A 12,932-nucleotide genomic window follows, 5' to 3' on the forward strand; every position below is an offset into this window, starting at 1 on the left:
TTACATAAACTCGCTTTTCTGACTCCCCCACGTCACGCAGAGGAAGAACTCCTCCAGATCCTGGCGGTCTGCTGCCTGAGTTGCTGTCGAACTTCTCCAGCTGCGCGCATCATGATTGTTCTCGTGGACCTGGTGCTGATGCTCATAGACCTCACCTACTCCATCCTGGCTGCGATGATCCAGACTTTCCTGCGTCCGAGGCTCAAGTGCGTTGATGGAGAGCTGTGTTTGATAACGGGGGCCGGGGGCGCGCTGGGGCGCCTGTTCGCCCTGGAGTTCGCCAAAGAGGGAGCGCGCCTGGTGCTGTGGGACTGCAACACCAGTGCCAACGAGCAGACCGCCGAGCTGGCGCGGGAGCTGGGGGTTGAGGTGCACGCGTACACGGTGGACCTGTCCAAGCGGCAGAGCATCTATGAGGCGGCGGACCGGGTCAGAGAGGAGGTCGGGGATGTCTCCATGCTGGTCAACAACGCGGGTGTGGTGGCCGGGCGCAGGCTGCTGGACTGTCCGGACGAGATGCTGGAGAGGACTCTGCTGGTCAACTGCCACGCGCTTTTTTGGGTGAGATCTGACGCGCACGTGCACATCACCTTTTACGCACAAACACTTGAGAGAGACGGAGCTGATGCGGCCTCACTGTCTGACACGGATTATGTAACATCTGTTCACTCCGGTCCCTGGCACTGATGCGTGAAGGGACCAGAGCAGCGCGTGCCGCGGGGCAGATGTTGCATCACAGGGATGCCCCTGCGCGCGCGTGTATATACATGTGTATGTGTGCATGTCTGTATTAGGCTGTGAGGACATATTTTGGTTCAAACCTGTCTTTGTGAGGACATATTGTCTGCTCCTCACAACTTAGGGACTTAGTTTTAGAGTTAGAACTGGGTTCGTGTTAGATTAAGGTTTGAATAACAGGACAGGAATGCATTATTATTCTATACTGAGTGTCTGAGGAATGTTGTGAGGAAACTCATCCACGGAGAAAAGATAGGCCTGCGCACACGCACACACACACACACACACACACACAGGCCCACCAGTAAAGAGGGCATGTGATTCTGCACTTGATCCTCTTAACATACAAAGTTCATCTCATTAGCACCAAATCTAAAGGTTTTTAGAGAGAGATGTGTAGAGGTTTTTGTTGAGTGTGGCTTTGACGTTTAAATTCACCAACACACCTATGATGATGATGATGATGAAGAGACAGTCAGTGGCCCACAGGTCATTTGAGTTTGAGACCCCCCGCTTTAAAGGTAAGGCGGGAGATCATTTTCTAGAGCATTTTATTTTTTTAATGCATCGCTTAAAATCATCTTTCTGCTTCGATGAACTGACTGTAATGATGTCAGTCAGACATGGAGCGGACAGGTCTGTAAAAACACCATCCAACCTAACAGATTGATTGGATTGTGATGCATCAGTGAAACTGCCATCTGTCTGTCTGTCTGTCTGTCTCAGCTTGACTGTACTTGTTTTTTTTACTTTTCCATTAGGGATAGTACCTAGTGGTTGTTTTTTTTGCTCTGGTGAGGCTTGTAGGTACTTTGTATGTACCTTACTCCATCTGTGAAACACCTTTGTTGAGAAGAGTGCTCTATAAATAAAATGGATTCATTATAATTATTAGTATTACCGTCATCTCACTCAACGGTGGGTGTAACACGTCCACATAAAAATACCACGCAGGACGAGTCAGCCATATCCACTTTGAAGGTACACAACATATGCCGGCTAAAAATGGCCGGAGGACCATTTCTGAATCATTCAGGCCATCAACGTTGTATTCATTCTAAAATATACCAACATTAACCGCATTAAATGTATTAATATCATCTTTCAACAGATGACCAAAGCCTTCCTGCCTCAGATGAAAGCAAAGAACCACGGCCACATGGTCACCATCGCCAGTGCTCTTGGACTGTTCAGCACCGCGTGTGTCGAGGTGAACGTCCTCAGACGATGATCTGAACAGACAGACAGGATAATCCATTCGATTACATACTTTATATGCGACTTAATTCTTTTAAAAGGCTGGTTGTGTTTGTGTTTTCCACATACAGGATTACTGTGCGAGTAAATTTGGAGCCGTGGGTTTTCACGAGTCTCTGACTCATGAGCTTCTAGCAGAGAACCTGGAGGGCATAAAAACGACCTTGGTGTGCCCTTACATTGTGGACACGGGGATGTTTGCAGGCTGTGAGATCAGGTGAGATGCCCTCATATGTCGTCGGTAAAGACCCTGAAAGTTCCAGCATATTCCTGACTTGTGGTTTGACGTCTCACAGGCAGGAGCTCAAGAGTCTCATTCCACCTCTGCAGCCCCTCTACACCGTACAACAGTCCATGAAAGCCATTTTAGCCGAACAGCAAATGATCTGCATTCCTCGCATGATGTACATCCCCTTCCTTGCACGAGCGTAAGCACTCATCTGGTTACTTAGGAAACATGTTCTGTATCAACAGAGGCTCAAATTGACGTCTTCTCTCTGGCTCTCCCTCTAGGTTGTTACCTTGGGAGGCAAACGTGGCAACATATCGCTTCATGGGAGGAGACAAGTGCATGTTACCTTTCATCAAGAATGTTGAAATGAAGACTTCCAACGGCCATATCAAGTCCTCCTAAAGCCACCGCTGACTCTTCCTCTTAAGTAACGGACCAACTTGGATAACAAAGGCTTTTACCAAATAAACATTCATTTGAAGGGAGAACCCAATATCTACACTAACCTGGTATCTCACCACACCAGGTTCCCCGGAGTGTTAGGACCACACTGAGAAAAAAATGTGTTCACAGACTTCAAGAATAAAGTTTATGAGAATAGAGGAGACTTGTTAAAATAAAGGTGGTGGAGCATATCTTGGAATTGTTCACAAACAAGGAGATCATCAGCATCACTTTGTCATAAGTAAGTTACAATATTATGACTTTTATTGACATTTATGACTTTAATCTCATAAATTCACAACCTTATTCTCAGTCTGTGAGTTTTTTTCCCCCAATTTTAAATTCCATCCATCTACATGAGTAGATTCCAGTAGAATTCACTATAGTGGATGAATCCACAAATACCAGATATATACAAGTGCGTCTTTTTATTCACATTAACAAACAGTGCAGAAACAAGGACTGGACAAATTAATCTACAGGAAACATGCAACAGAACATATTAAGCGTTATTTTGAGCCAGATTACAGTCTTCATAAAAAGGAAGTCAAACATACAAAAAAGAAATCCCTCTCATGATTGATCCTCATCCCCTCCTGTCCATATGTTCCATTTAAATTTGCCTCCATTGCTGCTGCTGCTGTTGATTAAATAAACTGACAATTTTTTTTTGTTTTGTTTGTTTGTCTTTTGCGCCACAACAAACAACGTGCCCACACAAACAGTGCTTCAGTTATGTCAATTTTTGGTCATGTCCTTTTTAAAAACCCTTTAAAAAATAACTTTCTCCAGAGAACACACACACACACACCTTCAATTCAGGCAAAATTATGAATATCTCTGGTAAATCCATCAAATAACTGTCAAGTCAAACCAAATCTGTAAAGACTCGGGTCTGGTCTGTCAAGTGTCATGTGACCCAGGGCCGCTGTGGCTACTCCTGCCAGTGTATCGTGGTCTGCTCCTACCATGTGAACGCCCATCACTTCAGCTTCAAACCAGCTGCACAGACGCTGCCTGCAGGTATCCCTGCAGATACTGGAGGGCTTCTGCATTCAGACTGGTGCTCAGCATAGAAGGAACCTGCAGTACAAGGAATGGACACAAGGGGAAACCATCACTGACTAGAGCAGGGGTGTCAAACTCATTTCAAGTTCAGAGGCCACATGTGGCACAATTTCAATTACTTTCTCAAGTAGGCCGGACCAGTCAAATAACAGCATAATAATCTATTGACAACAAGCTTATTGTTGCTTTTACATTTAATTCAGCGGGCTGTACATTTGACCCCTGGATTAGAGACCATTGGACTGATAACTTAAAATTTAACAGTTCATTTACTCCTAAACTAAAACAGTTTTTAATACAAGATAAAAGTCACTGTATTTGTCTGTCCTTTCATATTTAAACTGTTTTGTATACATAGTAAGTGCTAGGTCTCCCCAATCCCACAGATTTCTGTCTCAATGTTCTTTCTTGTAAAATAAAAAAGGTACAAACTGTACACATACCCTTCCTGGACAGGCAGTAGACAGTTTGTGGAGGGACTGAGCCAGCAGGATCTTAGGATTTCCAACAGCGTCTCCAATTGGGTCGCGCTCCTTCTTCCCAGCGAAAGCCAGCTGCGAGAACGCCGTCTGGTATCCCGGTGTGTCTTCGATGTCGATGAAGTGCTCGTCGTCGGGGATGCTGTCGTCTTCTGGTAACTCAAACAGACCAATGAGAGCTTGGAGCAGGGGCGTCCTGAACGGAAACGTGACAATCCAATTGATTGTCATTAGTTTAGGATAAGCAACACAGACTTTTCTAAACAGAACAGGTTTAATCAGCTTTAACATTCAAAAAAGCATTATTTGTCTCATACAGTATATTACTGCAGTGCCTTTTTTTAAACTTAAATGCCCAGTCTGCTCTGACGGGTCAGCTGATCTACCCTTTTGTGGTCAACAGGGTTGGACAGATGAATGAATGATGTCAAAATACAGGGTTAATTGGTCTTTTCGGCAGTTAGATGTGGGTTATTCATGTTTGTAAATGAAAACATTAAACAAATGATGACATTGTTTTACCCTAATGTCATATAAAAAAAAATGGATAGAAAGCTCATGGTTGTGTTTTCATTCATCTACGTCCTCACCAGATCTTTGTGTACTCGGTGTCCATCATGGCGGGACATTCTGTGAGGACTTTGGTAATGCCAACAGCACAAATCTTCTTCTCAACTGCTCCAGAAACCTTCTGCACCTCTGGAACAACTATTTTCTCCAACACCATTCCAAACATGCTGCAAACGCAAAAAGAAAATAGGATTATTTTCAACAATTTGATTTAGTTGATTGTTCCATAAAATTTTAGAAAATGTTTTCTATGTATGATCACTCAGACATCTTTGATCACAAGATCACCTGCAAAACCATGTTGTTTGGCAGTAAAACAACACTTACTTTGGCTGGATGCTGTCAAAGATCTCCTGAAGTGCAATAGCTCCATATTTGACACAATACAAGTTGATGAACACCAAGAAACCTGTGAAAACGCAGCAAACATTAACACGTGATATTATATTGAAAGTTAACGAAAACGTGACAAGATGGTTGCAAGTTCGACTCCACCCCTGGCTGATTGCACTCATTTCCATCGTAAGTCGCTTTGGATTAAAAATGACATGTAATGTAATGTAATGTAATATAACAAGAACTGACACAAGTGACTAATGTCTTGTTCCTGTGTGAAATGGTCTGAACACAACAAAGATGATGTAACTCACTCTTGATGAATTTGGTAGTTTTGGAGCCTTGAAGTCTCTGGAAGAGCAAAATGAAGATCTGTTTCCTGTATCGAGTGATCGATTCTCTGGCAGGACGAAAACAAAAATTGTCAACAAAATGAAAACATAAATAATTGAACTCATCGAATGACCATAATCAACTCACGGGGGCATGTGCTCTATGATGCTGTTGAGGAGGTAAAAACCTTGGTGGTCATTGGCCTTAGAGGCAATAAGCTTTTGGAAAACTCCAAGCAAACCGGGCTGAGGAGATGAAATCAGATTACAGTGTCAATACTCTTTGTTAAAGAGACAAAAAAACAACAACCTATCACTCAACAGCGCAATGACTTACTATTTTATCAGCAGCAGAACTGGCAATAGAGGCACCTCCTTTCTCCAGGTAAGCCTGAAGCAGGCGCACCAGAGGCGGGATGTTTCCTGCGCGTTCCCAAAGCACAGGCTGCAGCAGGTGAGGGAATAAAGCCATGTAGGAAGCGGGAATGGAGTTGGAGTGCATTTCCAAGAGGAGAGACATCACCTGGAACACGTATGGAAGGAACTCTGTAACAGAGGACAAAGGGAGAGTTATCCAGCTTACCCATCACTTTTACAGAACACTTAAATATTTAAAATATTAGGGCTGTTCATTTAAAATTTCATGTTTAAAGCCACTTTTTTATGTGCAATATGCTGTTATTCATTGTGCAGCCCTAGACTGATGTACACAAATATTAACATCTTTCACAAACCCTGGACATCATTCTGAAGGATTTCAGTGAAAACTGGGAAGAGAGCCTCCTCGAAGCTGGAGACGGTGGTGGGGTTGGCTTTGCAGGTGATGCGGACAGACAGGCACAGAGACTCAAACAGGTAGTGGTTAAAGTGAGGCTTGCTGGGGTTCTGGAAATAGGCGACACAAAAGGTTTTCACCATTATCACCAAATAAAGATCTTAGCAAAATTGTGCCTGAACAAACATCCATAAATAAGAGCAATGCATGGATTACCTTGCTGACTGATAGGAGTTTATGAGTAAGCTGACCAATCAGAGTGGGGATATAGGGAACAATGGCCTCCTGCAGCAGAGAGAAGCTGCGCATGATGGCTTTAAAAATGTAAAAAAATAAACAAAAAGTTGAAAATAAACGGGCTGATACTGACTGAGGAGTATTTATTTTAGATGACAGAAAGTTTCTGGTTACCTTTCATGATGTATTCATTTTCTGCAGACCCGGGGAGAGCAAGTGCTTTGAACAAATGGTTGAGCAACTGTTCAGTGAAAGGCGCCATTTCTGCAGGAGTGATACTGAAAAACGTGCACAGAAATGTTGTGTCATCCCATTTTTTCCACAGGTAGAACTCTTGTTGCAAAACTCTTGAAGGACTTCAGCACATCAATAGGCAAAATCCTAACATTGGATACAAGTAATTGCTTCATTTACTGGTAAACTTTATATGTTTAGTAAAAAAAGAACTTCATACAGTGTGGTCTATATGTACAAGTCAAACTATGAGCAGGTGAATATCATCTGCAATCATCGCTGGTATGAATTATGACTTTTTAAAAATAAAGAACACATTTAAAACTTTATCTGATTTTCAATAATTATGATTTAAATAGGCATCATTCATCTACTTGCTTAATACTCACAGTGTGGTGTTGTTGGGGCCTCTCATAGTGAATAGCCTTTCCAAAGCATGGGCAGCATAAGTGTGCTCGACTGTGCTCTCTGCCTGCAGGTGAGCAATGAGTAGAGGAACTGCCTGCAGCAGCTGCTCCTTCGGAAGCTACGCCACAGGAGATAAAAAAAAAAAAAGTATTAGAGTATCAGTATTAGATTTGTTGTTGTAGTTGTTTTTCAAATTATGGCAAATTCAAGAGTTGATACCTGGCTTCTGAAGATCATAACATACTTAATAGCATCTGCCTTCAGCACTGGGAACTCATTAACTGCAGGAACAAAGGAGGAGCTTTGCATGAGTTTGTGCATTTACCAGGACTGTCAATCAATTAAAAAAACAACTAGTTAATAGCATCTTTTCATACGGGTGAAGGAAGGGCTCCTCACGTCACCCTGTCATACTTATACTTTATTTTAAATTTCAGGCTTTTATAAACAGGCTGTAGTCACTGTTTTTTCAATACCAGCTCCTCCAGAAACACATTTAAAATATAAAATATAACATTTAAAAGCCATGTGAGCCATCTTTCACTGGCGGTTACAGTATATGCAATATAAGACAAGATTCTTACCATTGAGGGACTTTAAGTCTGAGAGGATGTGATTCACAAAGAATTCAGTCAGATTCACCAACTCATTGGCTTGTGTTATTCCATGCTAGAGTGCAAAAAAAGGGGTAAATTTAAGCAATAAGTTGACATAATCACTCACTGCAATAAACTCAAATAAATATGAATCTCAATCATACCTTCTGGGTCTGGGCTTTAGACGCCAGTGATGTGACTAAATAAATGGCAGCATCTTTGTGCTTCCAGTTCTTGCCAGGGTTCTTGGCGTACTCTCCGAGCATTGAGTTAACATAACCAGAGAAGATTGCCGTCACTGGCCCCTCGAAAAACTTACACAGGCCTCTCACCAAGTCACAGGCTGCCCTGCGACGAGTGTCGATATCTGAGGAGTGATGAGGAAAAAGGAGTATGTTTCACTGAAAGTTCACTGGATGGAAAACAATCACATCAACCAAACTGACTAATTAACTACATCATTAATATATATATGACGGACATCTTTCATGTCATGTGTTAAAACACCATCATGTCATAAGAATAATTTGAATTTGAAAAAAGGTAACAATCAAGTTATCCCAATGTTTACCAGATCCTTCAAGGTCTCTTCGAATATATTCCTCAGAGTTATCTTCAAAGGCCTCTTCATCTGCACCTGATCAAGCATAACAAGCATTTTGGTTGATAACACTGCATATGTGTCCCCAGGAAAGGCAGAGCCCAGAGTCAGTCTGAGGCTGTTAACAGATGGCAACTGTAAAATTGTAATGACTCAGAAAAAAAACTTTTACTTACTTCTGAATTCCATGTTAGGCACAATGACCTTCTCACAAATGCTAGTGAGTATATTCTGGTCCTCAAATAGATGTTTGTAGTGTGGCCTTTCACAGACGGAAGCCAAGAACTGGATAGCATTGCTAACAAGCTGTAACAAAGATGAGGTATACTGTTAGATCAGGGAAAGTTAATTTTAAAATAGAATACAAAAAAAAAACCCAGCAGCATTCTCACCAGGTCATATTTGACTTCCTGGCCAGTTGAGACTAAAAGGTTCCAGATAGCTGTGACGAAGCGGGGAAGGTACGGCTGAAATTCCTCATCATACTTCTGAGCATAAAGAGCAGCATTGTCGCAGATCTGAGACTTCAGGTGCTCCAAAAGACCTGCTTCCTGCTCATCCTAATAACAAAAGAATTGCTTTTAAGTGAAGCAGATTTTGCAAAACGCAACGCAAAAGAAGTAAAAGACAACTCACGTCAGTTTGTAAAAGCTTATTGTCCAACGTTAATAGGCCATGGAAATTGGTCATCCAGGTTTCCATGTTGTCTTCAAAAAACTCTGGAAGGTCCTGTGAAATGATGCATAGAAGATCCTTAAATTTTGACCTTAAATTGACCTAAACGACTATACAGAAGATATACACTATGACAATTAAAAATTACACCTAAATAAAAAAAACAAACAGTCTATTCACATTTATCATGACAATGTGATAATTCCACTGTTAAAAATATCAAGTGTACATTTTTTAGCCAATTTTGTGTGTCATGAGTAAGCACAGGAGGTCGTATATGATGGGTTGTCATATTTGATTAAGATTAAGTCAGGAAAGAGAAAACCAAACACAACAGCAAACTGAGACCAAAGTCAACTTACTTGGAAGTTAAGGCTGTAAAAAAGCTTGGAGATGAGTGTGAGGGAGGAGAAGAGGACCTTCAAGGCACTGACATCTGCAGCATGAGTTTGACATAACTCAATAGTGGCCTATACCAAATAAGAGAAAATTAATAAATATCATACAATGCATTAGAAAAACGTTATTACTATTATAATCGGATTACTTCTAGGTGTTATGGTAAATGCACAGTCATCACAAACCTTGAACAGTTCCGTCAGAGGCTGAGCAAATGTGTCCAGTACTAATTTTATTTCTGTCCAAAGCTCATTTGATTTGAACTCATGGCGGTACCTTGAAAAGCAAAAGGGCAGAGAATATATGAAAATGTCTGCATAAAAATAATTTAGAACAATAACATTAAAACTCTTAAAATAGTGAGCTCAACCTCTTGAAGAGAGAATGTGCAGTGCGAAGCACTCCATTGATGATGTGGAAGTCTCCACTTCTGAAGCGGGTCACCATCTCAGTTAAAAGGTCGGGCCACTTTAGAGGAAAGTCTTCCCTTCCTATGATACTGATGGCATCACTCAACTGTGGAGATACATAGTATATAGTTGGGTTTAGGAATGTCACGATTTATAGATTTTCTTGGTACGATTATTGTCAGAGAATTAATCACGATATTGCAATTATTATGCATTAATTGATATCACAACACTATGAATATGTAAAATCACATGAACACTGCTTATAGGTCTTAAAGTTTCATTTATGTATATCTTTTGATGACAACATAACAAAATAATGCAGCAAATACACTACACTATTATATAGGAACAATTATTAATCCTCCAGGGGAAATGTTTAAATTATTTAAGTCACCAATTGTAATCTATACAAAATGTTTAAGTTTATTTTAATAATTTATCTATTTGTATGTGGCCAGATGTAAAATGTATCAATTATTGTAGTTTGTTCATTTCATGTTTAAAGACACAAATACATTTGTAATAAATGAAACGGACCCACATTACTTATAACATATTAAGTGAATGCCGTTTAACTCGTCACGTTACACTGAAAGCCGAACACGTCGTACACAATTAATTGCAAATGACACGCTTATCCGGCATAATCTGACAGTATTGAGGAAATGTTACTATTTATATACAGTAGCGTTGAATACCGTGATTAATTGTGAAATCAAGTAATCGTGACATCCCTAGTTGGTGTAGCATCCTCCCTTGAAACGGAGGAATTAACTCACTGAAATGTGAGGACCTACCTGTTTTTGAATCTGTTCGGGGCTGCTCAGCATCAAATTCACAATGTTTGCTTTGATCGCTGATCGGTCTGGATCAGAGATTTTGTTTGGTTCATCTTCAACCTGTAGTAAAACAGAAAAGAAATATTAGTGTATACATTGAGTGGGACAAACTGTGCAATTTGACAATAATAAAGTCTTCAGCTATGAATAAACACACTTAACATAAACTGAACAGTCTGCTTGACACAGGGCTAAAAGTGCAATAGTATAAATATTCATTGTTTTCAAACCAAGATGACATGTGTTCTACCAAAGCTGTAGTGTTTTATCTGCCCGGCAGCTTACAATAACTTTAGGTTTTCTGATAATAGAATCTTAGTAAAAAGTTGAAAGGACAAAGTGTATTCTGTTGAAAGTGAAGAAATGTGCAGAGTCAATAACATTTAAACTTTAAACTAAGACTCACAATGCGCCAGTTTCTTTTGATGTAGTTCTTGAATGTAACAGCAGCGCAGACACGGATCACAGTGTCCTGGGACTTCTCCAGCAGCGTTAATAGTAATAGTGGGTAATTCTGGTGTCCCTCCACAGACTCAAGAAACTTTTCAGCTAAGGAAGGGAGAAAAAAAAGACAAATGGAAAACACATGTTCAAGATCATCTAGTGACTGCATAAATTGGCTAGTGAGAGCATTGAGAGAATTGCATTACAGCAGTGTTCGGACTGCAGGAAAATAGGATGGTTTTTTTGTCAAACCACATTTTCAGGAAGACGGCAATCATTCAAACCAGATTTGTGTGACACAGCAATACAGTGAAATGTGTAAGCAGGAGAAATGTCCTTTTTTTACTTGCCAAGTACGTATCCAGCGCATTCATTTGCATCTACCTTTTATCCTCATACACCAACTTTTCCACTTCCCTCAAGCATAGTAAACATCTCAAAACACCAGAATGTGTATTGTATGCACAAATCAAAAATGTGCATGTAAAAAGGCTGACTGAAACACACCTCCAAATGAGATTTGAATTAAGATTTTCACAACACAACATCGACTTGTCTTACTTTTATGACAGTTGAATATTGACATGATGACAGAAAGTTACTGTTACTCCTGTTCTTCAGACAGCCGGAATTAGGCCTTTGTTATGCAAGTGAGCATCATGTCTTTAGGCTGCATTACCTGGACGTCTGACATTTGGGTCTGGGTCCAGTGTTTTCCTGAGGAACTCGGTGAGGGTTTGAAGGTTATCATCGTTCAGCTCCATGCTCGTAACTGTGGGTGTAAAAAAACAACAACAAATGGCTAAAGAACAATATTTGACTTTATTTGAACGCTGAGTAAATATGCACAAAACCTGTACTACTTCATGCAATACCATGCTCCTTAAAAGTCGTAAATTTGCGACCAATTTAATTATTCAGGCATTTATCTTAGACTTTTACTACTCTATCAAACAAGTCAAAGCTATGCTCTATATTCTACGTTCATAGCGCTGAGCTACTTTCACTCATTCATACATTTAGAGCATGTCATTTACGTTAGCTTGTTAGCGGCCAGCTATCATAGCTACACTGACATTAGCAACCTCGCTTCTGCTGGCTTGCTGCATAATGCCTGAGCTAGCCGGCTAAAGTTAACACAGTCAGGAAAACACGCAAACTAAACAGTATGTAGAGTCAAAAGTTATATTAAACTGAATATATTTAACCCCCTTTTTGTTTAGAACGAGCAACGGGGTACATTAAACTTCCTAACGTAGAATGGAAAGCAATAACCCAGGTGCCAGTGCTTAGTCCGATCCAGAGCCGAGCTCCCATCAAGCCCGGTTGCTACTGTTAGCGCTAGCTTGCACATTTGCTAACCATAAACTTAGCTAATACACCAGCGCTGCGTGTTTAACTGACACAGCACGAGACCACGATTCATTCAGAAAGTCTAAATATCGGATTCAACTCTTGAAAAGGCAACGATTTTATCTTATTCTTACCGACGCAAGGACTTTGAGTCGCGGTCGGATGGGAAGGCACTACAGACCGAACAGACGTGCTCACGGTGCCAGCTTTCAAAAATCCAGAGCAAACGGAACTGCGCGGTCAGTACACTGCGCATGCGTACATGTAAAGCGAACGCTGGAAGACACACCCCTTGCCAAACTCTCACCGGTCACTTTATTAGGTACATCTGTTTCAACTGACAGTAATTATTAATTAGAATCAGCTAAACATTGCTGCCGCGTTCTCCAGCTGTAATATTTCGTCCTCTAATAAGAATCTCCGGCAAGCTGTACACTGAGAGGTGTAATGTTGCCCCCCACTGTTCAAAATTCTTTCTCATCCACCCATCTCCTCATTCTCC

General features: G+C 40.9%; 2 protein-coding genes across 2 annotated transcripts; one reads left to right on the forward strand and one right to left on the reverse strand.

Moving 5' to 3' along the window:
- LOC122768488 (retinol dehydrogenase 10-B-like) lies at nucleotides 1-3,340 on the forward strand. The gene is made up of 5 exons (XM_044024538.1): nucleotides 1-561; nucleotides 1,850-1,948; nucleotides 2,067-2,212; nucleotides 2,292-2,423; nucleotides 2,509-3,340. Exons 1-5 carry the CDS (start codon nucleotides 112-114, stop codon nucleotides 2,627-2,629), a joined length of 948 nt encoding a protein of 315 aa, XP_043880473.1. The 5' UTR covers nucleotides 1-111; the 3' UTR covers nucleotides 2,630-3,340.
- Nucleotides 3,085-12,664, reverse strand: cse1l (CSE1 chromosome segregation 1-like (yeast)). The gene is made up of 25 exons (XM_044024537.1): nucleotides 12,565-12,664; nucleotides 11,757-11,849; nucleotides 11,040-11,182; nucleotides 10,592-10,693; nucleotides 9,752-9,897; nucleotides 9,567-9,657; nucleotides 9,345-9,452; nucleotides 8,944-9,036; nucleotides 8,700-8,867; nucleotides 8,484-8,613; nucleotides 8,278-8,343; nucleotides 7,871-8,073; nucleotides 7,695-7,779; nucleotides 7,330-7,391; nucleotides 7,092-7,228; nucleotides 6,643-6,746; nucleotides 6,448-6,545; nucleotides 6,191-6,341; nucleotides 5,794-6,002; nucleotides 5,605-5,702; nucleotides 5,439-5,524; nucleotides 5,116-5,197; nucleotides 4,809-4,955; nucleotides 4,183-4,414; nucleotides 3,085-3,754 (listed from the first exon to the last, which is right to left on the reverse strand). The coding sequence occupies exons 2-25, from the start codon at nucleotides 11,839-11,841 to the stop codon at nucleotides 3,665-3,667; spliced, it is 2,916 nt and encodes a 971-aa protein (XP_043880472.1). The 5' UTR covers nucleotides 11,842-11,849; nucleotides 12,565-12,664; the 3' UTR covers nucleotides 3,085-3,664.
- Between the last annotated feature and the right edge of the window lie 268 nt (nucleotides 12,665-12,932).

This window comes from Solea senegalensis, linkage group LG4 (genome assembly GCF_019176455.1).
Source record: "Solea senegalensis isolate Sse05_10M linkage group LG4, IFAPA_SoseM_1, whole genome shotgun sequence".
In the NCBI taxonomy this organism is placed as follows: Eukaryota; Metazoa; Chordata; class Actinopteri; order Pleuronectiformes; family Soleidae; genus Solea; species Solea senegalensis.